Source organism: Drosophila kikkawai, chromosome 2L (assembly GCF_030179895.1).
Source record: "Drosophila kikkawai strain 14028-0561.14 chromosome 2L, DkikHiC1v2, whole genome shotgun sequence".
Lineage (NCBI taxonomy): Eukaryota > Metazoa > Arthropoda > Insecta > Diptera > Drosophilidae > Drosophila > Drosophila kikkawai.
Window position 1 is genome coordinate 775550 of NC_091728.1, and position 26131 is coordinate 801680.

Sequence of the window (26131 nt, forward strand, 5' to 3'; positions counted from 1 at the left end):
CGGAAAATTGCAATTAAATTAAAACACAAAACTATGTTTAATCTTCTGCTTCATTTAATTCGAACATAAACAAGAGGCGTCATTGGATAAAGCTAGGGTCACAGGGGGTCCTTAGCCTCGACTGTGGGTGATGCTGGCTGCGCTGAATGCTCCTCGAACTGCTTGGCCTTGGCTCGCCGGGACTTGATCAGGATCCCGTGGCCGGGACAGTCGCAGTCGGTGCTGTAGCAGCGGTCCTTGCAGCAGACGCGGCACAGCCGAAACTCGCACTTGGATCCCTGGGGATTGGCGCACTCCGTGCAGTATTCCAGGCGTCGCTCGTGGCGCAGCTGGATCTGGGCCTCCGTTTTGTTGGGTCTGCGCTGGCGTCGCCGCAGCTTCTTCATCCGTTTGCGGGAGATCTCGTTGCCTTCCTTGTCAAAGTACTGCCGCTTGGCCCGGTTGGGGTCCTCGGCGGCGCGCTCCTTTTCGGCAATCTTTTGGCGATGGGATTCGGGTGAGGCACGAATGTACGGCTGGCACAGCCAGGGCTCCAGGCGTAGGCGCTGCTTGGGGTTTATAAATTAGATTTTTGATTCCTTTCAAGAGTACACAATCTTGGCTTACATCTTCACCGGTTTCCGCGCTGAGGTTGACTTCCATATCCTCGGGCTCGTAGGTCATATCGCCTCTTTGGTAGGGCTCGTACTTGGCCTGCACCTTGTCCACGACAGTTTGGAATTGCTTCAGCTGATTGGCTGTGGCCAGGGTCTCTCGGAGCTCCGAGTTCTGGCTGATGTTCATGCTGGAAGAGAGCTAAGCATTAACTAAGTTGCAATTTCTGGATCCCGATCCCTTACAGGTGGTGGAAGAGCTTGAAGAGATGTCCCCGTATGTAGGAGCTGGGGCAGGGATAGAGCTCCACCAGCTCCAAGTACTCCTTCGCCATCTGCCAGACTGGCGGTGCGATGCCTTGGAAAATGGCCGGATTGTGCAGATTCCCCTCGGCGCTCATAACGCCGTCGACGCCCGTGGCCTCCAGGCAGCGGTGCACGTCCTCCAGGCTCAGGATATTGCCGTTGGCAAACATGGGGATCTTAATGTGCTGCCGCACATCCTTAATGTAACTCCAATCTGCCACACCAGTCAGTGGTCCCTTTTGCTCCCGCGTCCGCCCATGGACCGTGAGGAGCTGACAGCCGGCCGCCTCCAGCATCTTGGCATAGCGAATGGTCTTGTCGCGGTCCTCAAAGATGCGGATCTTGCAGGTCACGGGTATGGAGAGCTTGGCGTTCAAGGTGCTCACTGAAAGTCGGAAAGTTATGACAACTATTTATGAATTCCCTGGCGCGCTCTTCCACTCACCAATCTCCGTCAGCAGTTCCCATTCTTCCTGCAGAAACGATCCGTAGTGACCCCTCTTGGCAATGGCCTGTGGGCAGCCCAGATTAATGTCCACAGCATCGCAGTGATCCTGTGCCGCCAGCGCAGCCTCCAGAATCTGCTCGGCATCGTTGCCGCAGAACTGTATGATCAGGGGTCTGTCGGCGGCACATGTCTGCAGCGCATCCTTCCGGTACTTGGGATCCGTGGCGAACAGGTTGGCATGGAACATGGGCGAGTAGCAGAGCTGGGCTCCGTATCGGCGGCACAGCATCCGCCAGGCCAGCTCGCTCTGGTCCACCATGGGTGCCACCACATAGCGCGGTGATCCCAGCGTGGAGCGATAGAAGTCGTAGCCTTTCAGTTTGCTGGAAGAGACTGCCTTCGTAGCCTCATCCGGGCCCTCGTCTGTGTTGACCATATCAAGGGATTTGTAAGCTGGAGGGGAAAAGGACGAATGAAGGATGATTAATATACAAATTAATTATAATATCAAAATAAATATAATTAAGCTTCTTCAAGGAAAGGCAGAGCTCGTACTTAAAGCTCAATCTATATACTAAGAGAGTGAAACCTACAGGCTCTCAAGAGTTTTTACTCCATATTAAACCTCTCACATTACTCATCCCCCATCCCGAGCTGCTCTGCTTTGACAAATTTCCGCAATGCAGTCAAATATTGAGGCTCATTTTTTGTGGCAAGAGGGACGGGACCACCCACGCATTTCCACGGCGCGGCTAATTAGCGACACATTAGCAGGCCACCAAAAGTAGGTGCGGCCGAGCGACCACGGCGGGTAAAGAGCCACGCACAGCTGGGCAAAGCGGCCTAAAAGCGGCTCAAAAGCCAAACAAATTCACATTGAGCACACACACAGCACGAGAGAAATACAAGAAATTAATGGAAAAGGTGAAAATATATGAAAAGGTGTCTGGAAAACACAAGGGGTTATGTTTGGGGGTAGGTTTAGGCCGGAGTTTAACCTATTAACCAGGGAAATTTTGAAATGAATTTGTACTAATGAAAAGAGTATTCATTTGAGGTGATTGAATGGGGGTTTCTTCTTTTTTCTAACCAACTAGAATCTTATTTATTAATCAATTAATAATTGTTTGAGAGGTTTCTCCGTGATATTTACAAGTGTATGTATTTAAATTTATATCCTGAAATTATTTATAATAAAGGAAAACAAATCTTAAAATTTTAAAATCAATTTTAAGCTTGATTTAGAAACCCAAAGACCAAAATCACATACAATCTCTGTTTAAAAAACCATCAGTTTCAGAAATATAAATATATAAAAATACAGAATGCTCAAAAATGTATTATTTTAAATACATTTGGTCATCTTTTTTAACAGTAATCATTTCTGAAATCATTGTCTGGGAAATATTAGATTTTAAATGCACTTAAAGCCTTAAATTAAAGACCCCTTCCAAGTTAAATACAACCATCAGGTATTGCAATTTATCTTCAATTAATTTTCTCTGCTATCTTCCCAAGCCAATGGCTTTTTCATTTCACTTTTCCTCGGCGTTTTCCTTTTTCACTTTCGATTTTCGGGGCTTGGCCCAGTCACAGAAGCGTGAAAATTGCGCTCTGAGCCAATGCACAGAGCCCGGCAACAATTGCAGCAATTAGGAGAAAAGAAAAGCGCCGATGCAACGGCCATACCCGTGGCCCAAACAACATGTAACAATGGCGCACTAATTGAGTTATTCAAGTTGTGCACGCACTTCAAAATAACTTGCAACTTGCAGCTTAAAACTTGAAACTTGAGTCCCACTTGGGCGCAGCTTAACGACACGATGTATTCATCGGACGGATCGCAAAAGAGACCTTTTAAATGGCTAACAGAAGGTACAGTGCGTTTGGGTGGCATAAGGTTAATAATTTTGAATAATAATATTTATTTATTATTATTATACCTTTTTTTTAAAGGAAAAATTCTCAAAAATTAAAGGAGAGTTTAATTTAAGGCAGAAAATTCTCTAAAATGTTTTTTTAGTTTACAAAGATAAATATTTTAATTAAATATAATAAATAAATAAATAATAATGCGTATTACTTATTTATTTAATCTCGGAAAAATACAAAAAATAAAAATAAATAATAAAGCTTATTACTTATTCATTTAATCTCTGAAAAATACTCCATCTAAGCCAAGAATTTAATTGTGAAGAGCCCCTTAAATTCTTCTAATAAAATATTTGAAAATCTGTTCAAATAATAAGGAAAACAAGAAAGGAAACTAATTTCGAAAATCCGAAATTTGTATACCCTTGCAGTTTGCCATAGGATCTTTCATCCAATCAAAAATCGATCATAACTAAGCCAAAAAAGCATCAAATTCAATTCGGAAAGTTTTTCTGTGCTAGTTTTTTCTAGGGTAACAAAACTGCATATTAAATTTTTAATTAAAAAAAAAAAAATTTTGGCAATTTTTGCAAATTTTAATGATGTAACCCCTTACATTTTTTTTGCAAAAATGGCTAAAAAATAATTTTCTTCCAAACAAAGCTAGAAAGAAGCGCCTGTTAATGCTGATCAAGAATATATATGATTTATAGGGTCGGAAACGACTCCTTCGCTGACTAAAATCATAAAAACCCCTCAAGAAGATCTTAAATATTCACTGTCTTCAAATGAATATTTTTATATATTTTAAATGGTAATTTTTGTATAAAAAATAATCATAACTAAGCCAAAAAAGCATCAAATTCAATTCGGAAAGCTGTTCTGTGCTATTTTTTTCCAGATAAACAAATCTGCTTACTAAATTTCACATTTTAAGATATTACAATTTTTGCTAATTTTTTCTGTGACAATGAACCATTTTAAGACCTCAAAAATACAAAAAAAAATTATGAAAAATGTTTTTCTTCTAAAAATGGCTAGATCGACTCCGCTTTTTGTGCTGATCAAGAATATATATGATTTATAGGGTCGGAAACGACTCCTTCACTATATAACACACTTTTGACAAAAATTTTAATACCCTGCAAGGGTATAAATATAAAACGCTTTTTAAATTTCAAGGAAAACTCTTTTGAGCAACACAATAATCTTTCTATATTTTCCCCTATCATTTGATACTCTTAATTTTCAGGGAACATTTTCCCCTCGATTAAATTCTCACTAATGAAACGCACCTGCTTCAAGATGCTTCCCAAAAATAAGGCAAGTCCCAGGTAGCTTGCACAATAACTTGCATAACTTGGCTCGATTGGAAATTTACTTTGGCAACACACACAGACACAGACAGGGACACAAAACAAACAAAGAAAAAGTTTTTGCATTGAAAGTTTACTGACCGGAAATGGCATGCAATTTTATCAGTGGCAAAGGCAGATTTCCTCCTCTACTTTTCGGCTTTTCCTTCACTCCTTCCCCCCTTTATTTCTTTAGACTTTCCGCTCGAGTCTGCCACCCTGTTGCTCCTTACCCCAAAATGTCTGTCGAGTAATTAAAGTTCTTAAATGGGCAGGGGAAACTTTTTTGCCCTCGGAACGAACTATAAATTGCATAAGAGAGCTGGAATAAAGTGCAGGCCCGGAAAACGAGGAAAAGCGGAAAAAGAGGCGTGGCTGCACCGCCGCCAGCTGTTGGCTTTGTCATAATTATGCCCAAATTACAGCCAAGTTGCCAAAATGAGACGTCCGCAGCAGGAGCAGGACCTCCCCCAAGGGGTTCCCGGGCTCGGGCATTGCATTTTGCAATTAAGAACTTTTCGCCGAACAAAACCCAACTGCAACATGAACAAGAGTCCGTTAATGTGGACAGATTCTGGGTGAATTACATTACATACATTTTTCGTTTCCTTATTATTTGCCCAGGAAAGTTTCGGGGGCCATAAATTACTGCGCTAAATAGGGGATATATTTTTAAGTTTTCCGCAGAAAAGAAAGACCACTTCATTGCAGAGAGATGTAGAAGTTGGTGAGGAAGAGTTCAATATGATATAGATATGAAAATAGATACTATGGGATACCTACGGAAAGTATCCTATATCCTTTTGTAGCTTCTATAAATTATATGCAATTTAATTGATTCAAATCCTCTTTAAAATAGACTCCCTCCTAGCTAAGTAAATTATTTAATTTGCATTCAAAAACACAAACAATTGGTCAACCACAAACCGCTGTGAAGAATGTGGCCCTGCAGTTGGCCCGGAAAACTAGGAAGACCAGGGGGTCCATCACGAAGACCGCAGACAAGTGCAGCTGTTGATTTAATTACCAAGCGTTCGATTTCTGCGGCGCCTCGAACGATACTGGCAATTAATAATTTCCGCACCAATTAAGATGGCCCAAGACCAAGATCAGGAGCCAGACCCAGGCAATCTAGGCGAGATACCAGAAATGTGGAGGAGCACTCGACCATGGAAGCCATTAACCGTTGGCCACGCCCACGAAGTCATGCTTGGAAATTGCCTTAAACCCCGAGGCGCTCTCATCCCTCCATCATGTTTTCCCCATCGTTGGCTTTTTCCAATTTTTGTTCTTTTGCCGAATTGCATTGAGCAGAATTTTTTATTTATTTGAACCCACCAGCAACGCCATGAAAAATGCAAGAGATTTTATTGGAAAAGCGTTGGAAAATAAATATTCGAAAATATGAAATATTCATTGAAATGTTTAGGTTAGTCGTTGGGATACTAAACCTTGTTTTTTATTGTTTAAATTAAACAAAATACGCTTAGCCAATGTTCATAAGATATATACAAAATCTATCAAAGGATAATCCCCAACTAAACAAGGATATGCAAAAAAATTTAACTGGAAACTGCTCAATTTTCCAAGTACTTTCCGCGAAGCATTTACAAATCGAATTCCCTGATCCCTGGACGGAAAAACATTTGCCTTTGTGGGGGGAGGGGGGAAAACTGCAGACGTTGGCAGTTCCTGTTTTCCCCCCGGAATCCAGGATTCCCCCAATCGAACCTCTGAAGGCCACACGGCAGACGATGAAGGAAGCTCAATAAAAAATTGGTAATGCGAAAAAATGTGAATTAACTTGCTTGCCATTCAACGAGGCGTTAAATCCTTTCAACCAACACGGGAATGGTGCAAGGACGAGGACCAGGATAGGGGAAGAGTAAGAGCAGACCCTGCTGACTCGGCTCCTTCTTGTAATTCTTTTTTTCTCTTCTTTTTTGTGGTTATGTTTTTGCTTGGCTTCTTCTAAAAAAACTCATCCCAGGACCAGTGCTCCGCGTCACCTCGTGTCCTGACCGCAAAAAGTATCCGCCACTTACTTACACTGAAGGAAATATATTTGAGTTTTGAAGTTATCATTGAGTTTGGGTCAGCTTTAAGCAGATCAAAAAATATAGAAAATATAAAAACCCTTTATAATAAAACAACCTGCTTTTAACTTTAGTTTAAAAACTAAACTTAAATAAAATTAAGGACTTTTTTATCCTTTTTCTAAGTGCTTTCTCTGCAGTCCTTGGCTGCTGTATGCTGCTCCCTCTCCTTTTGTCTCGCTGCTTTATTGCTCGGCCTGCTTTACATTTGTTTCGCTGTCGAACTTGCGGCGCGACAAGAAAAGAGGAGAAAAAGGAGCAAGGAGCAGGGAGCAGGGAGCAAGAACCAAGGAGACAGGAGACAAACACACTCGAAATAACGATGCCAGCTCCAAAATATGACCTCATTCCCACACACACCCATGAGGCTTTCCACGAGTTTTTCTCGCATTACACGCACACAGTGGAAAGTTTGCAAAAGGAAACGAAAAAAAAAGAACAACAAAAAACTCGACAGAAAAGTTTATATACTCTTATTAAGGATACTTTGAAGCTTGTAACTCTGCAGAGAAATTGCATTTAGGAACTTTGGATTCATCATTTTATTATCAATAAAAAAAATAATAACAAAAATTCTACAAGTAAACAGCAAATATTAATTATGATTTAATAACGTACAGTTTATTAAATTTGGAAGCTACTTAAATTATTAAGAAGAAATTAAAATATTCTTTTATAGTAAAACAAGTCAATAGAGTATAAATAAACCGAATTCGTGGAGCAGTTCCGCTTGGTGCTTTCACATTTTCCTCTTACTCAGCAAGCGCAATGAAATTTCAAGTGGTCAAGGATGGAAAATGGGCAAAAACACCAAGGGGGGCAGGGGAATACCCGCTAGTTGTGGTCTATTAAAGCGCAGGCTTGGCCAATGCCCAAACTCTCCGTTGTCCGGGCTGGCGTCACCCCTTTCTTCACATGCAACTGGCGGCCCCACGACTCCCCATGGCGTGATGGCAATCAAATTGAAAAATAAAAACTCTCTTTGCGTGCAGCCACAAAACACATTACAACAAAAAAATACAACAAAAACCTGAAACCCCACCAAAAGCATTCACCAACAACTACAAATACAACGTATGAAACGAAAATTGAACCCCCAAATGTCAGTTTTATTGTCCACCTTAAATTGCATGGCAGCTCTGTGTGCGATTAACCTATTCGAGTGACCTCGAGTGCCTTGAAGTGGCCGCTGAAAAGTGATTAAAGTTCTTGAAAACCAAAAGTACTATATTTTGAGGGCACAAAACACCCTTTTAGATTAATGAAATGATTGGATTTCGCAAATGGTAAAGTGAAAGCAATTGGTAAAAGCTTCCAAAGGCACCTTTTGGGATATTTAATTGTTAGTAATTTTCTATTTTCAGGGTTTTGCTTTTGTTAGATGACCAAAATTACAAGAGATCATCAAACATGATTTATATATTTTTAAATATTTTTTAGTTTCTTATTTTCCTTATTGCCCTTGGTTAGTCATAAATAAGAATGTAAATTCTCACCTTTTCCTTTATTAAAAAAAAAACAGAGTTCAAAAGAGTGACTCAAAAATAGCTAAAATGGGTTAAGGGGCGGGCCTTTAAAGCGCCGTTAGATGTCGTCACTTAATCAAATGCAGGACTCCTTCTGCTCCTACTCCTCTTGGGCTCTGCCACCTCTATTTCGAGGCGACGCCCAACTACGTCTGCCATTTCTTATGCAAGCGGGTCAAAGTCAGGGCACTTGGCCCAGCTGGCGGTCCCGCCCCTCCATTCCAGAGCTCTTCAGAAGCACAGGAAAAAAAATATTAAGAGCCTTTATATAGAATTCAGATAAGAGAAATCGCTAATGAAATCTTAAAACTTGTAAATGTTCCATTGATATAAAAAATAAAAAACGAAGTCGAATTTTGATAGAAAGTTAACTCAAAAAGCATTACTAATTATCTAAATAATATTTAAGCTATTTACCAACCTTGCAAAATATATCTAACTACTAATAAACATAGTTTTCAAATAACATTTTCTTCCAGTGCACCTCTCCACTCGTTGTCCTGTATGTACAATCCATTTGCTGACGTAATAAACCATAATAAAGAGGACGAAGCGCGTAACAGACCCGCATTGTGCCCATTTCAAGGACAACAAACGACAGAGGAAGGAATATAGAGAAAAAGGATGGTTTAGAATCGGCCAAGATGTGGCGACAATTTGGCGTCTTCGGCAGGGCGTTTTCCCAGCCAGAAAAAAAAAAGAAAACACAATTGAAATAGGCCAAGTTATGAATGCAGGTTCTGTTTGCTCTCCTTTCTTTCCTGCCTGCACTTAAATTTTTCAAAAGAAGGTCGGTCGCCAAGTATAATCCATCTTTAACCTGTAACCTTTTCAAATTGGTTTATTAATTAGTTGGGCTGACGCCTAGGATCCCAGATTGGAGGAAGGAGCGCCTTCTTTAATGTTGTTTGCACACTTTTGATGAAATTTTATTACACACAGCTCATTAGGACTAATGATGCTTGTTGGCTGTCAGACTTGATTCAGATCCTGAGTACACACAAAAAAAAAAAATAATAATCGTAGTAATTAAATGGCTAAAAGTTTAAGAAATTGAAACTTGATTCTTAATTTCTTAAAATTATGCTCTCCTCTATTTTTCTATCCCCTTTTCTTCTCTTTTTCTTTACTTGTTAATTGCTTATTTTCCACTTTATTTTTCTCTCTGTATTTGTAGCGCAAAGGCTGCCAACTTGAGACGAGACCTGAGCCCGAACCTGAGATTATGGCGGATGAGGAAGAGTCTGTGGGAGGGGCGGGACAGGAAAGCCAACTGCAGCAGTGACGATAATGAAGGGGCTGTCGGTTGGCCTTGTATGATATATATGTATATACTATATGTAGTACAGGGAGTATCTTTGGATGGGGCTCAGCGTCGACTGTCTGCCTTTGCACTTAATTATATTTGCAGGGCCCAGACGATGACGATGTCGAAGCCAAATGGCCAAATTGAACGTGAATTTCACTGATTCACTGACATGGGAAATGGTCACTGAAAAGGGCAAGAATAACGAATGTTTTTTTTATTGGAAAATCAAGGAATTTTCACCTTTTAAAAGGGGGAACTTTAAACTAAATGTATTTACGTATATGAAATACATTTAAAAAGCTCAGCTTGTACGGTTTATTATTATTCTGTTGATAAGTTTTGGCTATTTTTATATTTAATTAGCTAAAGTTTTAATGAGTGTGTAATGTCACGTCAGCAAAGTAATTATAAACATTACATTACCTTAATTATTTTTAGCCTTTTGGGAACAAGGTTTATTAGAAATAAAACAAGGCAACTTAAAGAGAAAGAAGCTAGTTTTTATAAAAATAAATGTACAAACTTTATAACGAAAGTAAATTTAAATTGTTGTTACTCTTGATAAGTATTAAAGGCAGAAATTAAAGCTAACCAATGTAATGAAATCCTTTGGTAATGCTCAAGTCCTTGTATCCTTGGCTAAAAGAAATGTTGCCTACTTAACGGGCGCTGCTCAATTAGTCGTCTTATTTGCAATGAATGAGAGTTGCCTGGATTTGTTTTTTTTTCTTTTGCTACAAGGATGCAGACAGCAGCGGTTAAATTAATAAGAGTTTCGAAAAAAAATAATGTAAACCAATTAAAAAATTATGATTAAAATATTTTAGGCCGCAGAAACATTCGAAAACAATCAAATGTTTATTTAAATTAAAGTAATTTCCCCATAAAGAGCTTTATATTATTTTAAATAAATATTTAACATATTTAAAATATATGGTAAATGGAAGTAGGACGACTAAAGAAACTATATAAATTCTTAAGGTAACTTCTAGACCATTTAAAGCCACTTTTGCTTTAGTAAAAAAGCCTTTTATAAAGGCTCAAAGCCTGCTTTCTTCAATGACACCTACTATTCTGACCACAGGTGTCACCCACACAGGTTTATACTCCCAAAACAAAGCACTCTCTCCTCTCACAAATACACCTGCAAAGTGGAGAAGCAGACAAACAAGCCAAATGACACGTAGCCATAAATCCCCCTACATTTTATTACCAAAGCGCTAAGCTTTAGGGCCACGTCTCCAGGTGTGTGTGCGTGGTGTGTGTTTGCGTGTTGGTGCGTAGGTGTGCGTGTGTGATTAGTTTTGGCGAGACAAACACACATGACACACACACACGACGCAGACGTCAAACAGGAAACATAAAATGCCAACAACAATTTACTTTGTTAATTTACGTGCAAGTATTTGCATAAATAATAAAAGCAACAGCACCACCGCCAAAGGCTAAATAAAAACAATAAAGGGGAAAAACCCAATAAGAAATTTCAATACTTTCGAGTGATTTCTTTTCCTTCGAAGGAATATTTTTTTATTACCCATTTGGTTATCGATTGGTGTCCGGGTTGGGGGAATTTCGTTGGAATTTTTAGATGTTTCAATAAACAATAATAAATATATTTTAACTACATTACAGAAGTCAGCAGAAAAGAGTGAAGACTTGAAAAGATATTGCTGTTTTATAAACATTTAAAGTGTTGTATAAATTATTCAATTTTACCTATTCAAAACTTAAACAAAAGGTTAAGCACCTATTTATTTATAAGTACAAAATCTATTGCAAACTTTCAGTTTAACTTACCTCTATTACTTAAACAAAAACCAGTATTTAAAATATTTAAATAATTGAAATACATATAGTATCAGTACTTTCTAGATAGCATTTTGCTTTGCTCCAATTAATAAACCTCAAATCGAAACGCCTAGACCTAAAGTTCATGGTTCACTTACAGAAACCACCAAAATTGCGCATACGCAGCGTGGGCAGTTAGGAAGGTGGCAGCTTAACCGCAACGAGTAGCAAATACAGCAAATGAAGCCACTGAGGGTCCGATGGAATTGTCAACACGTTCGAGCCACCCGATGGCCATTCTCTGGCTGGTAAATATTTAAAATGCCAATGAAAGCGGGTCAGAAGCCAGCCCCGAGCAGTGACGGTGATGTAGTTTTACCCCCACTTTTCCCACCTCGCAATGATGGCCAATGATAGTTTTATGGCTCTCTGTTTTGTAGTTTGTTCTCTGGCGTTTTTATTTCACTTTTCTGTCTGGGCTCTTTTTGCGTTTTAACGTTTTTTGTTTTTATTCTCTTTGGTTTTTTCAAGAGCCATTTACAATTTACTTAGGTTCTAAAGGGGCGGCGGCGTACACAAAATATTAGCAAAAATATCAAACGGAAAGTAACTATATTGTTATTAGTAATATTATTTTTATTTCTGGATTTTATTATTATTATTTTTATTATACAAAGCAGGGCCAGAAATCCTCTAGTTCAACTTTTGTTAACCATAAATGTTTCAACTCGTTTCTATAGCATACTTATCTGCTTTCAATACATAGTTCTTGGTTTTCTCTCTATAAATATTTTCCTCTTTGTTTTCAATTTCGTTTTTCAATGGACTGCACATTTTATCAAAACATATATAGGTTTGTATATATTTTTGCTTTATAATCTGTGCACAATTATTACAATTATTATTATCTCTCTGGCTTTCAAATTCAATCTTTTACATTATTTCCCTTGCCACCTCCTCCACCGGTTCCAGTCTCATACGCATTATTTGTTTTATATTATTTTCTCTGTTAATTTGTTGTCAGCTTAAGTTACAGGAGGGACTATGGTCTACATTCGTACATACATATATCTGGGGGGAAAGTCATTAACTAAATTGAAAAGCATATTAAAATAGGGCCGAGTAGGAGGCACCTCCGCCATGTGTGTGTGTGTGTCTGAGTATTCCGCCTCGGTGAAAATCCAACAAAGGAGAGCCAGAGGAGGAGTTCGTTGAACCGAGGAAAAGGAAAAGGAAAAGCAAAGCCAGGCAACTGAAAATGTCACTGCTGGTTTGGAAAACAAAGGCGTGGGGCCAGGTGGAGTGGGACTTGGAGTTAACCTAACTACCATTGCTAATAACAACAGGGAGGAGGAGCAGTCGAAGGAGCAGGTGGAGTAGTCCAAGGCGTAGGCCCTGATGATGAGATATCGCACCCAATTTCTGCCCCAATCAATCATAATTCGTTTGCCTAGCATGGGATAGTTCTCCTGCTGGCGGAGAGGCGTGGTCTTACACTTTAAATAGTTTTAAACAAATTACTGCAAATTTAAGTAACCTTTCTTGGTTAGAAGTATCATTTTAGGATGACCAAAAATATCGATATAAGAAATGATATCTTAACCTCATTGCTTGTACTTTGCAGGCTTTAGATATTGCAAGCTCTGATCTATTCTCTATACTCTGCCCCGACTTTATTTCCAGTGTGTTCATCAAACACAAAACATTTTTCGGCTTGCATGTCAAAGATGTATATCAATATACCTAGATATATAAAATAATCCACAGGCAACAAGCCAATGTTTTATAATTGATGCAAGGCAATAACCGGGACAATAACAACAACAAGTGGTCATGACAACAACAGAAACTTAAAAATAAAATGCAGAGAAACGCAAAAAAACCAAGAATGTTGCATTTGTTACCATAGAGAAAGTCAGTCAAGTGGGCGAAACCCAGAACCCCTCCTTGATTCCGATTGGAATATTTCTGCTTTTGTCCCGTAAACAAACTCCACACACACCGGTTCGTCCTGGAATCAAACTGAAAAGTCGTCGAGGGCGTTGCCTGGCAGTTTCTCCCTACGCCTCCATTTTCCCCGGAAAGCACACAGAGAGAGTCAGGGAGATACATGACACGAACATGCAATTAAAGTCGAATATATATATATAAACGTAGAGAGAATTTATAGAAACACTGACTTTTTATATCTATTCAAATTTCTCTACAGAAAATCCCACAGCAATGCAGAAAGGATTCCACCTCTTGCCAGGTGTGTACAGATGCACTTGCACAGACCGACGCCTCTGAAGAGTGAGACTGGCTGACCAGGACAGACATCCGGATAGACACGAGATAAATGCAAATGCGTGAGGCAATAAAGCGAAAGGAACAAAAAGGATGTACCTTTGATGTTTTCAAAATAAAGTGTAAGGTTTTCTTAGTTTTTTTTCTAGAGAAAAATCCTATTTTTGAGCATAGACTGTGGCACACAAGTCTCGGCTACGTAATGAAGCTTGGTGTTCGTGTGTCTCCCACTGACAGCAGGTGCAGCTCCAAATGTTAACGCCAAGTGCCATCAAATTAAACATTTTCCTCAGCGGAAATGAAGGAGAAAAAGCAAGCTGAATTGTGCTCTGCAAAGTCTGCATTGAAAATCCATTTATAGTTTGTGGCATTATGTTATTTTTGTAGCCTGTCTCCTGTCTGCTGTCACTGCAAAACGAACTCGAACTGGTGGCAAAGGCACTGCAAGTGCACCGCATGCCACTCCGCCCGAAGTCGGGGCTCAATGACACCGTCTCCGATTCCGTTTCCCCTATATATTCCATATTTCCTGCATATTGTATAGTCTGGGAGGGTAGCAGCAATTTTTGAGGTCTAACCGACATGATTTGCAGCGTCAAAAAAATGAGGTTTTTGGCTCTAAAATTAACTTGGCATTTATTTTGGCCTCAATCCGCTGACGGAGTGACCGAAATAAGTAAGCATATGGCTTGAAAAATTCAGTTAACTATGGAAAGTTGGCCAAAAAGGTTTAAGAACGAGATAAATAAGCCTTGAATCTTGCATAAACTAATTTTAAATATTTTAGTATGAAGTTTTTGCTTTGAAAGGATATGCCTCTTGGTTTAGGCTCAAGTTTTTGGCTTGACTTTACACATAGTTAAAGCAGATTTCTTTTAAGGGAATTTATGTTTCTAAACACTGCAAAAGAATCACCTTTTAATTTATAAAATTAAATATATATCTCAACCTCACAATCAAGGAACAATAAACAACTGCCAGGGTATCCCTTTCAGTGATTGAGGCCAACCGAAATTGATTCGGGAGTGCTCACTCACTCACTAGCTCACACTGAGCTCTCCACTAAAAGGAAAACTAATCACACTCGTCCTCGTTGTCGACTCGATTCTCCATCCATCTAACTGACACCACTTGTGCTTCCCGGAGTCCTGCCTCCTCCTTTTCTGGTTAAAAATGGACTCTCCCCCGCTGTCAGTTTCAATAACATGAACTGCCTCTGCTGGAAGGATGATAAAAAAGACGGCAGTGGAGTGTCATGTGCGTAGTCGTTATGGCTGGGCTGGCGTGTCTACAACACAGAGATACTTGGTACCTACAACCGTGCGCTCTTTAGCCGGCCAATCCTCGATAGCTGTCCAACTGACAGCTGAGCAGGATGAGCCCTGAAGGGGACTGAAGGCTGAACTCCACTCAATTCCGCAGTTGACGCATTTCCATTTACAGGTCTTGTTTTCCCCGACTTGTGCCGCTGCATTAATTATTCAGTTTCGGCATATTTAATGGATGGGGGAGAGAGAGAGAGTCAGTTGTCAAAATCAAGTTTAGAACAAAGCCAACAAATATATACCCATGACGACTGCCATCGGGGCTTTTGCATTTGAATTTTAATCGAATGAAAACATTTGCGTAACAATTTGGCAACATGCAGCCATCGTGTGTCCTTCTGCCTGCTGCCAGAGATACAAGGATACACGGATTCCCCGAGCAGCTGCAGATACAATACGTAATCATTCGGCGACGCCTCCGCTTACACACATTTTCCAAAATGAAAATCAATACCAGCGGAGGCGTGGGGAAAGGGGTGAGCTGTCTTTTCTGTCTCTCTTTCTCCCTGGGGGGGAGAAAAGTCCCCGTAGCCTGGCTCCAAACTTCTGCACATGCTGTTGCATATTTTATCAATTCAACTGCAAAGTCATTCAAATGGATAGCAAAGACATGTTTAGAGGGGGGATCTGATGCAGTTAAGGACTAACGACTAACGACGTCAACAAAGAAGCTCCGCATGGGTAAAGCAAACACTGAGAATCCTAAAGAAAGAAAGATTCCCTGGGATAATGGGGTTTATGACACTGCAGTGTGGCTTACGTTAATTGGAATCATATTTCTAGAGTAACAAAAGCAAACAATATAAACTAAAAGCTGGTATAAGTAACAAGAGATAATATTTCAAACTTTTGTTGATTCTAAATTCTTTAAATGGATATTTATCATAGTTTTTATGGTAATTTTTTAAACCAATCAAATTTTAAAAACTACATAACTACGTCAAAAAAGGATCAACTTTAATTGGGATAACTTTTCTATGCTAGTTTTTTCTGGGTTAATAAATCTGCTTACTAAATTTAGTTTTTCAAGAAATCAAAATTTTTTCCAATTTTTGAAAATTTGAAGTTTTGAAAGATGGCCAGAAAGACTCGCCTGTTTATGCTGATCAAGAATATGTATGGTTTATAGGGTCGGAAATAACTGCTTCCCTTAATAAAATCAAAAAACCCTTCAGAATGGGATATTTTCTTTAAAGAGATATTTTCCATAACTACATTAAACAATAGGATTAGGGGCTTAGTTTGCTCAGTTATATAATGAAATTTATTACCCATTTTCAAATTCGTTTTAAAGAAAATGATATTTTATTTACTATTTTTGCTTAACCTTAAACCCTTTTAAAGAGGTGTAACGAAAAAGGTTCCAAATTTCCCATAACAAAATAATTTATTATCTCCAGTAATAACTTATTAAATGGGTAAAAAAATGCCATAAATTCCCAGTATCTTAGGGACATTATTGCCTCTCCAGAACAGACTCTTAATAAATCAAATATGCAGTCCACAAAACTCAAACAAAGAAGCCGCCGGACCACCGAGCGACCCACCGACCGAAAGCGGTAATTAAGTTTGGCCATGAAACCGCATCGCATCAAAGGCAATTTCCTCTCCTGACTCTGACAGCTCGCCCACACTCAATACGCCTCCTCCCGCTCCTGCTTCTCGTCCCCCTCCCCTCCCTCCTCGGGCTTAATTGATTTCAGTTATGACTTTCGATGCTTATTTGCGGATTAATTGATTTCCGGAACTCCAAACGGAATCGAGTGCGGGACGGGGTGGCTACATACATACTAAGACTAGCCTACGGACTAAACAGAAACCTCTTCCTTTCTACTAGGTGCTGCTCGAATTGGAGCTGATGCTCTGCAGGGAGCTGTTGGAGGCGGTCTTCCTTAGGGTTTCGCCCGCCAAACTGCACAGATTCTGGACGAGAAGGGCCGAGTTACCGGATCCCAGAGTGCCGCGATTAAGCAGCGTTGGCGAGGACGTGGCTTTGGCCGGATTGGAGTTGGTTGCATTGGCAAGATGATGGTGCCTCAGTGGCTGCGGCGAGGTTGGATTCGAAAGGCCGGATTCGTGGATGGGCGACAGAGTGGGGGACCGGGTCCTCAGGAAGTGCTTTCTCCTCTGCCTCCGGTAGACGTTGCCCAAACTGGGCAAGGTCCGGCTGTTTGTCTGGCACGATTGCTGCTGCAGGTTGCTGGCGAATCCCAAGGTCTTGGCCAGCTCGGCCAGCTCCTGGCTGGTCTGGTTCATTTTCCTCCTCGTCGGCGGCGGCAGGGCGGGCGGCAAGGTCAGCGTGTAGGTGGTCACACTGTCGTCCCTTATCACGGATGTGGGCAGCAGCATCACCTCCTTCTGCCCGCCGCTCGATGGACTGGTGCTCAGCTCGCTGCTCTCCAGGGAACTCCGGCTCGGCGAGCTGGCCGGCGGTGTGGGCGTCGCTGTCGAGGTGGCATAGCCACGCCCCGCCGCCTGCAGCTGCAGCGGACGTATTTGATTCTGCTTGATGCCGGACCCACCATGATTCTGGTGATGCTCCTTGCCCGCCGCAATGCCGCCGTGGTGCCCACCATGACGACAGCGCGGTCTTCGGTAGCGTCCCAGCAGGCGCAACATGTGCCGCAGCCTGGAGCTCCTCGGTGGCGTCGAGGGGATGGTTGCAGGCTTCAGCGGCAGTTCCTGATCCACACCGCCGTTCAGGGTGCGTATGAACTGTATGGGGGGCAGCTCCTGGGCACTCAGTTTGGCCGCAGCGGCCGCCTCTTCTCGCTCCCGGAATGTCAAGGCAGCAAGGAGATCATTGGGCACATCGGGACTATCAGGGACCGAGGCGCAGCAGTTCCATTTCCTCCGCCAGCGCTGGTGCTTTGAGATATTCCCAGCCGCTGTCGCTGACGACGAGGATCCGCCCGTCTGACTGGTCAGAGTGCGAGTGCTACTACTTCCGCCGGCACTGCTCACAGCCCCCGAGGATCCGGATGCCGTGCCCCTTCTCAGGCGGAAAGTGCACAGGGTGCACTGCTCTGTGTACTGGAGATATGTGGCCGGTCGTTGCGGTCGCGGCTCCGCGGAGAGCAGTGAACCCTTGGCCAGGCTAACGCGACGCTGCAGGGAGCTGGCTGCGAAGCTGGAGCAGCAGTGGAAGCTGCTCAGGGTGTCCTGTTCCAACTGAACCTGCTGGGGAACCCGCCGCTCCTCTAGCACCGAGCACACGTAGATGGCCTGCCGGCTCTGGTGGAACTCCCTAGAGCTGGCGCAGCAATGCATCCTCATGGATTGCTCTCTCGTTTGCCCCACCGCCGCCGCCTCCTGGTTCTGCTGCTGGCTGGGATGCGGGGCACTTGAACAGCAGTAAAGCTGCTGGCCGCCCGGCAACGACTTGGACGGAATGTGTGGCTCGGGCATGGAGGCCGAGAAGTGAACACTGCCATTCTTGGCCACTCCCGTGGGAGGAGCGGCCTCCTGGAGCTGCTTGGCTTTGGCCTCCTGTGCCTGACGGTGGTTCCTGATATACTCGTAGGTGGTCAGTCCCAAAAACGAGATGTAGATGTGAAAGAAGCACAGGTGGAGCAGCAAGCCGGCGCTGACAGCGGCCAGCAGGCCCAGGACACCCAGCAGGAGCAGGAAAATGGTCTCGTTGACTCCGATTCCTCCGACCACAGGTGTTACCGTGTGATTGGTGAGTGAAATTTCCGGCTGCGTTGTGCTAGCTTCAATCAACGCCGTAAAATTCTCCAGGAGTGTGGGCAGAGTGGAGGAGATGGTGGCGTTCGCCTGTAACAGCAGCAGCTGCTCATCGTCATCATCCATTACCCGTCGCCGCTGCTCCTCTTCCTCCATTGCAGGCTGTTGCTCCATGCCCAGGCTCAGTGTAAGGTTTATATAGTCGCCGCCATCCAAGGCAATGTGATGGTGGCTCGTGTTCACCTCGGAGCCCAGGCGACACCAGTAGAAGCTCAGCCACTCCGGCTGGATGTAGTAGAAGACGATCTGCGCCACCACGGCGGCCACGATGACGAGGGTGGCCACCACCGCACTGACCACGCACATCAGGAAGGCCACATAGTTCCGCGAGCCGATGCAGTGATTCAGCCACTTGCAGTGGTGATCGAACTTGCCCACGCACTTGTTGCACACCGAACAGTGCTTCGTGCGGCTCGACGAGGTCCGGATGTTGCACAGATGGCACCGCCCGTTCTCGATCACGTGACCGTGCTTCGTCCGATCGAATTCGGGCACGATCCGATCGTTGCGATGCACCCGCCGGAGCTCCTTGTCCGCGGGATCCGTCAGCAGGGCGGTGAGATGGGAGGCAATGTGGACCAGATAGAGGCCGGTGATCAGACCATAGAGGGGTCCCTGCAGGGGCGTGTGAAAGGCCGGTATGAGCACCCAGTAGCTGGCCACGCCGAACAGAAGGAGCACCAGCCAGCCGAAGAGCTGAAGGGGATGCAGGGGCAGCTGCAGTCCGTGGAGGCGTCTTCCCCGCCGGTGCTGCACATCGGCGATGTTATTCTGATAGCTAACCAGCTGCGATAGCCGGCACAGACCGAGGGCTTGGCTCTGCTTCTGCTCACTGGACGATGTCGGCGGCGATGAGGGAAATCCGCTTCCCAGGGTTTTGGTGACAGGTGAGGTAGGCACTGCTCCCTTTACTGGCTCCTCGCTGCCCGACTCGGTTAGGCTGGCAGTGCTGATGGTTATGATGTGGTCCGTTGCCTCCGTCGGCCTGACTCCGTTGGCTCCTTTGGGTCCGGGTCCTAGTACAGCTTGTGTTGTGGACATCTTGTTGATGCGTCCGAAGGAGATGCCTCGTTCGATGATAATGGCGATGATAGTGAGGCTGACGTAGATGTGGATGATGTGGATGAGGTGTGATGATTGATGAAAGGTCCTGCTTGACAGATGAACATTACATCTGATTCTGAGCCACGCCCTCAACGGATGATGATGCAATCCAGCGGTGGAGAGACCTCATATAATTCCCAACCGATTTTTAAGCATGTTTTAATCTCAAGTCTCTGTTTTTATGTTGTAATTTGTTGATTTAATAGTTAATCACTTAATTAAGTTCTTTCTTCTCTTTGTTTTTGAGTGTGTTTATAAGTTTACGATATTTTTGTTGAATTTGAAGCATTACGATATTGAGTAAAACTCACTTTTCACTTATTATAATTATTTTAGTATATTTTTTGGTAGTTTTTGGTTGTGTGGAATTTTAATAGTATTGTAATTACGAAACAAAATTTACTTTTAATTTGGATTAGAGAGTTCTTCGTCTATTACAGTCCAATTGTTTTATTATATTTCCCTTCCAAAATGCTTGTTTATTTATTTGTTTGTTTATTTTGTTTATTTATTTATGTCAAAATCTCCTTAGCTGGATTTATTTTCGGAAAAACTTTTTTGTTGCCTATTTTCTGGCTCTGCTCCCGCTTCACTGACTTCTCGTCTGGGCACTTATTGTTTTTTATTGGCTTTCTCTTTTACTTTTTCTGTATTTTTTATTAATCTCCTTCTTTGATTTTTGTTGCTGCTTTCTCTTCTTTGCCTTTGTTATTTTGTTTTTCTGAATGGCGCAGCAGTTAACGGTTCATACGTAAACGAATTTTGTTGTGTTCTTGCTGTTATTGTTGCTTTTGCCTTTGCCGCTGTGGGGGGGTGGTAACACTAAAAAGCGGGCGCAGAAAACCAGGATTGTCGCCACCCCCGTCCGCCTCGCCGTTTTCTTTTTTTGCGAAAATTCCTGCTCTATGATTCCCCTTCAGCGCGGCGGCCCTTTTGCTTTTTCGCTCTGCGTTTTGCTATTTGTTTTCGACTCCGCAAACACACATACACACACACAGGCGTATACAAGGGCGTCGCGAGTTAAAATAACGTCCACGTTTACCGTTATTTCAGCATCTGAACAATCCGACTCCTTCAACCGACGCGACCAAACTGACGAAACCTAGCTTTCGGCATCCCCTGCCAAGCAGGCCAGTGCATTCAATTTGTAAGTTGGCAGTCGAGTGGAGAGTGTAATTCAACTCCAACGAACCAACTCAACGGAGAAAGTACTGTAAGCTTAAGCTCGGCCTGTGTGCTAACAGCATGTTTGACAAAAGCTGCCAACTACCACTGTTAACTTACACTGGCCTACACAATGATTAAACTTTGCACAAGTGATTAACCTTATAATAAACCTTTTTGTAGGGAAATAGAAAAGGAAAATATAAGTTAATAATACTTTAAACCCCCAAACAATTATAGATAATAACTTTTCTTTTACTGAAATAGATAGTGCTAGATGGAAATATTAAAAATTATAAATTTAAAAATTTTAAATATTAGTTTCAAGTCAGATAAGATAGAAATTTCGTTATTTGTTAGCCAGTTAAATGTTAAATCTTACTGCTCTCTGCCTCTCTTTCTCCCTTAGCTTGAAGCGCTCTCAAATGCCGTTGAGAGAGGACAACGCTGATAACGATTGAAAGTCTCTCTCCAGCTGATTGAAAGCTGCAAAGCTTTCTCCGTTGAAAGTAGTCGCCAGTCAATTTCGGGTGGTTACAACCCACCCAGGCGCAAGTAAAAGAGAGAGTGAAGGGGCATCGCAGGACAGCTGTGTGTGGTTTTGCCGGTAGCCGTTAGTCAGATGAAGATAAAGAAGAAGAGTGGTTTTCGGGGGGGATTTTTGTGTTTTTTTCGGGGATGTTTTCTTCCATTTGAGAGATATGAACTTATTCTGCGTGATCGTTTAAATATATTTAAAAAATAGTAGGAAAGCTTCTATAAATACTATACCAAAACCATATATTTGTAAAATAAATCTTGGCTTTAAAGCAGAAGATATTTCAATGGTCTATGGACAATTTCAATAACTGAATTTGGGATAGCAATCCCTGTTTTTCTGTTTCCCGGCGGATTATTAGCTTGTTAGCCTTATGACTCACGCTGCCATCCCTGGGGACTCATATCGCAACAGGAAGTAACTATTATATAACGTCAAATGGGCCAGGACAGGAGGGGGACACAGCAGGACGTTGGAGTTGGGCACGCACCTTTTGCTGTCCCACACAGTTTCCCTCTCTACATTTTCCCTTTTCGGTTTCTTTTTTGGCCTGCCAGCATCATTTTTTATTTATTTATGCCATCGACAGAGCTCACGTGAGAGGTGGCGGCGGCAGGTGTTAGATGAAATGGAAAGTACACTCGAGAGAATATTTGGAGCACGTGCTTGCCTGGCTATGGCAGCAAGTATACTTCAGCACTTGGTGTGATTTTATTTACATCGAAAGATGCACAATATCGTAGGGAATTTTCCCAAGGAAAAGCCAAAGGAGACAGGCCGACGCCTGACTGACCGACCGACCGAACGATTGGCAAATATTTATGCTCGCAATCTCTAGACTTGTCGTAGGGAAACGAGGTCACCGCCGGGGGAGGGGAACGACGAGCCATTAGATGGAGACGGATAGTGAGCCGGGGATTTATGTAAGCCGCAGCCAAGCTGGGACTATGGGCACATCCTCCGCTGGAGCTTAGCTAATGGCAATCCAACAGGAAGCAAGCTGCGATTCTTTAGCCTCGTAAAATCGAAACGCAAATTACCAAAACAAAATACCCAAATTATGCGTGTGGATATATATATGTATATGTATATATACATATGTATAGTATCAATGGAAAGGCCACAAATTTGTTTATTTTGCATACGATAAGTAGAGGGAATTTATGAAGACGCCAAACGAAACAGTGGGTTTGTTCCAACAAATATTTATAGGCAATTTAGGAGCTATTTTAATATTTTCAGTCAAGATGGGATATTTAAAAAGTCACTGTTTGAGTTGATAAATATTTAATTAAATTTGAGATAAATAAAATGAGTTTTCTATAGTTTCCGCCTCAGTGTTATTGCCTCCTGGCAACGATAACATAACAGGACGCAGAAGCCTGCCTCCTCAAGAATACCGGTAACAAGAAAAGCAAGCTTTGATAAGCAGAGCTAAGCACTTCCACTGAACCGTCAAAATAACTGGCAAAACAGACTCGGCGAGGAGGCAACAAAATCGAGATGGTTACCAATTTTACGAGCTTTTCCAGACATACCAACGAATAGCAAAGCTTTAAAAAATAAAGTAGGCAGAATGTTTACAGTAAAAAATAATGTTTGGGGTTTAGAATCAGTTATCAATTGAAATTCTCAGAGAATAAATACACAATATAGTCAAAACTCGAATTAAGGGCGGCAAGATGATAGACATCCTGTCGCTGCCTCGCCGGAACAAGGTGTCCGGTAATCCGGCACTTTTAAAGATGCTCTCCTCGTACAAGACCGGGCTGCCCATCAACAGTCTGCCCGGCTGGGAGCTGATACCCCTTAACTGCAAGCTGCCCATGCTCAAGTGTCCTGGGAATCAGGTTATATTCTCCAAGAATAAGATCGGACAATCGGTAAGTGAAGAACCAAAGATAGCTAAGCCTCAAAGCAATCAGATTCTCTCTAATAAATCCTGATAAATTTCGTATAAATCCTTATCCAGTTCAAGAGCGGCATGCAGGAGTTCGTGTCCTCGGTCACGGAGCACATTCCCGAGTACAATCCGCTGCACGACTCCAACCTGAAGACCTTCTACTCCAACGAGCGCAATTTGAAGCGCCTGCGCGAGAACGGCGAGATCACGGAGGACAACGATGTGATCTGCAATCTGAAGGACTTCAACCGGCACCGCCAGGAGCTACACAAATCGCAGCTCTACTACATCCTGCAGGCGTACAAGAGGCGCGAGCAGGAGCAGTATGATCGCATGCTGATCGCCAATGCCGAGTCCATAACGAAGCGGGATCACCAGAATCTGGCGGCTCGCCACCAGAGCACCGACCAGGTGCTGGTCCGGAAGCAGCAGCTGGAGGCCGAGCGTCACGAGCGGAAGGTGCATCTCCTGAACATTACGTACGAGAAGTTCAAGCGGCTCGAGAACCTGGCCACCATGCAGAACTTCCTGCTGGAGCACCGCAAGATGCTGACGAACATTCGAGTGGCCGCGCACATCAGCATGTGCCAGGACCTGCAGCGGAAGGAACTGATCAAGCAGAAGAAGCTCTTCCAGTTCAAGAAGGACCGCTTCAACAAGAACATGCGGCTGCTGAGGAAACAGCGACTGATCAAGAACACCGAACACCAGATCCAGTCCTGGCACAAGCGCTTGGACGAGCGCATTGCCCAGCAGGGCCGCATCAACTACCTGCTGCAGGACGTGGAGAAGGAGCGGGCGAAGTTCATCGAGAGACACAAGGCCCTGTACAGGGAGAAGTGGCAGAAGATTCAGGACGATATCAAGGAGCGCTCCCGCCAATCCAAAGCCGCTCGCAAGCCCAAGAGGAGTGGAAAGCGGCGCAGGCCAAAGCGGCCACCTCCGTCGCAGGTGTCGAAGCACACCTTCTGCGACGAGTACGAGGCCACCTTTGAGGGTCTGCTGGACAACGATCTGTGCTATGCTCTGAATGCCGCCATTGCCATGGAGGGCCAAACGCCGCTGACCTTTGCTCCCGATGATCCCATCTACAAGGCGGCCCGCTACATTCTCGATCACATAGTCACCGGCTTCAACGACGATCTCAGCGAGGACGACTGTGCCCTTCTGGTACTCAGTTCACGCATCCAGGAGTTTATCTGCGATGCCAAGAGATATGTGCACTCGGTGAGTAGATTAGGGGCATCATTTAGGAGTAATCTCGAGCCTTTTCCCTCGTTCTGCAGAAAGCCGCCCAGATCATTGGCTTTGCGAGGGACCACTGCGCCATTGATGTGCCCACATCGTTGACCAGGTCAGCGGCACCGCAAAAGAATCATTCGCGCGCCTCGCACGTATCCTTCAGCGGCGTGGCCAGCACCATTGGCGTGGGCAGCTACGAGATCCATCCGTTTGTGGATGTCCGTCCGTGCTCGGACCGCAGGCCCACGCCGGCGGGTTCATTGGCCTCGCTGGCGGTCAGCCAGATTGGCGAGCGGGTGATCCAGGACAGATCGCGAATGCCGCATCTTAAGCGCAACCAGATCGTGTACATCGAGCACTATCTGGTGAAGTTCAAGCGGGACTTGCTGGTGGGCCTGGACAAGTTGGTCTTTGCGGCCATTCAGTGTCATTTCGAGAACCAGATGATGGAGGTGCGCGAGGAGCTGCTGGCCCTGGACAGGAACTATCTGTTCGATCAGATTGCCCGGGGCATACTCAGCTATGCAGTGAATCCACTTAACTATCAGGCGGTGCTCAAGCTGAGCGTGAGCGTGCTGTCCCACGAGGTCATTTGGGAGCTGCAACAGACGATGCTCAAGCCGGGCGTAGATCCGCGTGGCATGAACCATCCCATGTCCTGTGGCACAGAAAGGGACCGCGAGAATCTGGCCCTCTGCATTCCTTAGAAGGAGGAGGAGCAGCGGAATTACCTGCCAACAAATTTCCCGTGATAACTGGCGACTCTTCCGAGTCCATTCTTGTTTTTCTGGGTCAACAGATCTACCAAATTCCCTGTGCTGTTTGTTGTCAATTTGTTGTTGAATAAAATATGTTAATTGTTGAGCAAAAATGAATTAGGAACAATTACCGAAAAGTAGCTCTAGGTTAAGTTCAAATAGCTCTTAATTTGCATGTCTTTAAGGCGCTCTTGCATATACAATTAATGTTAAATAGTACAGAGAATCACTCACCGCTGCAGCTTTTGGTGTTAGTTGACAGATTTCGTCGTTTTCCTTTTAGATTTCAAGTGTAAACAGAAACGCAACCGATTTAAGACAATTTTGGAGCATGTGCAACAGCTGTCAAAAGGCAAAAACAGCTGTTTTTTCCCAGGGATGGGGATACTTCCGATAAGGACTATCGATTTCAGGAATGCCTAGCCATGCCATCGATAGGTAACGTGCATTTCGCCAGCGAAATTTGAATTTGAATATATTTAAATCCGCCTTAAAATTAGTTTTCGCAGTTGTAGAGGTATAGTTGGTACTTTGGAACTTATTTTATTTTGAAACTAAAAGACAAAACTAGCATATTCACACCAAAACCAAAATGACTTGCCATTTAATTCTTTTAATCATTTTCCAAACATCATAATGAGTTTAGATTTCTTTAAACTTACCCAATTTTTTATAAATAAATGCCAAAAAAAATTTATATTTTCCGTGGAAACTTCCAAATTTAACACTTGTCAACGCTCCACAACCCAACTTTGCAAATGTGAATAT

General features: G+C 43.2%; 3 protein-coding genes across 4 annotated transcripts; 1 reads left to right on the plus strand and 2 right to left on the minus strand.

Moving 5' to 3' along the window:
* Positions 1–32: 32 nt before the first annotated feature.
* On the minus strand, positions 33–25733 carry Dus1 (Dihydrouridine synthase 1). 2 transcript variants are annotated; one of them, XM_017166281.2, is made up of 5 exons: positions 25598–25733; positions 1345–1800; positions 840–1284; positions 607–784; positions 33–548 (listed from the first exon to the last, which is right to left on the minus strand). In XM_017166281.2, the coding sequence occupies exons 2-5, from the start codon at positions 1781–1783 to the stop codon at positions 99–101; spliced, it is 1512 nt and encodes a 503-aa protein (XP_017021770.1). In that variant the 5' UTR covers positions 1784–1800; positions 25598–25733; the 3' UTR covers positions 33–98. The 2 variants fall into 2 exon arrangements, with proteins under 2 accessions (XP_017021770.1, XP_017021771.1); XM_017166282.2 differs by having other exon boundaries at positions 33–545; positions 25598–25732.
* LOC108074289 (uncharacterized) lies at positions 11729–20835 on the minus strand. The gene has a single exon (XM_017166275.3). The coding sequence runs from the start codon at positions 19693–19695 to the stop codon at positions 16741–16743; it is 2955 nt and encodes a 984-aa protein (XP_017021764.1). The 5' UTR covers positions 19696–20835; the 3' UTR covers positions 11729–16740.
* On the plus strand, positions 23066–25476 carry LOC108074290 (uncharacterized). The gene is made up of 3 exons (XM_017166276.3): positions 23066–23343; positions 23433–24590; positions 24650–25476. Exons 1-3 carry the CDS (start codon positions 23143–23145, stop codon positions 25310–25312), a joined length of 2022 nt encoding a protein of 673 aa, XP_017021765.1. The 5' UTR covers positions 23066–23142; the 3' UTR covers positions 25313–25476.
* Positions 25734–26131: the final 398 nt, after the last annotated feature.

Coding starts and splice junctions, on each gene's coding strand:
- Dus1 (XM_017166281.2), bottom strand. CDS start 1,783: ATGGTCAACACAGACGAGGGCCCGGATGAGGCTACGAAGGCAGTCTCT. Junction 785..839: donor TTCAAGCTCTTCCACCACCT/GTAAGGGATCGG, acceptor GCTCTCTTCCAG/CATGAACATCAGCCAGAACT. Junction 549..606: donor GCGCGGAAACCGGTGAAGAT/GTAAGCCAAGAT, acceptor ATAAACCCCAAG/CAGCGCCTACGCCTGGAGCC.
- LOC108074289 (XM_017166275.3), bottom strand. CDS start 19,695: ATGTCCACAACACAAGCTGTACTAGGACCCGGACCCAAAGGAGCCAAC.
- LOC108074290 (XM_017166276.3), top strand. CDS start 23,143: ATGATAGACATCCTGTCGCTGCCTCGCCGGAACAAGGTGTCCGGTAAT. Junction 23,344..23,432: donor AGAATAAGATCGGACAATCG/GTAAGTGAAGAA, acceptor ATCCTTATCCAG/TTCAAGAGCGGCATGCAGGA. Junction 24,591..24,649: donor CCAAGAGATATGTGCACTCG/GTGAGTAGATTA, acceptor CTCGTTCTGCAG/AAAGCCGCCCAGATCATTGG.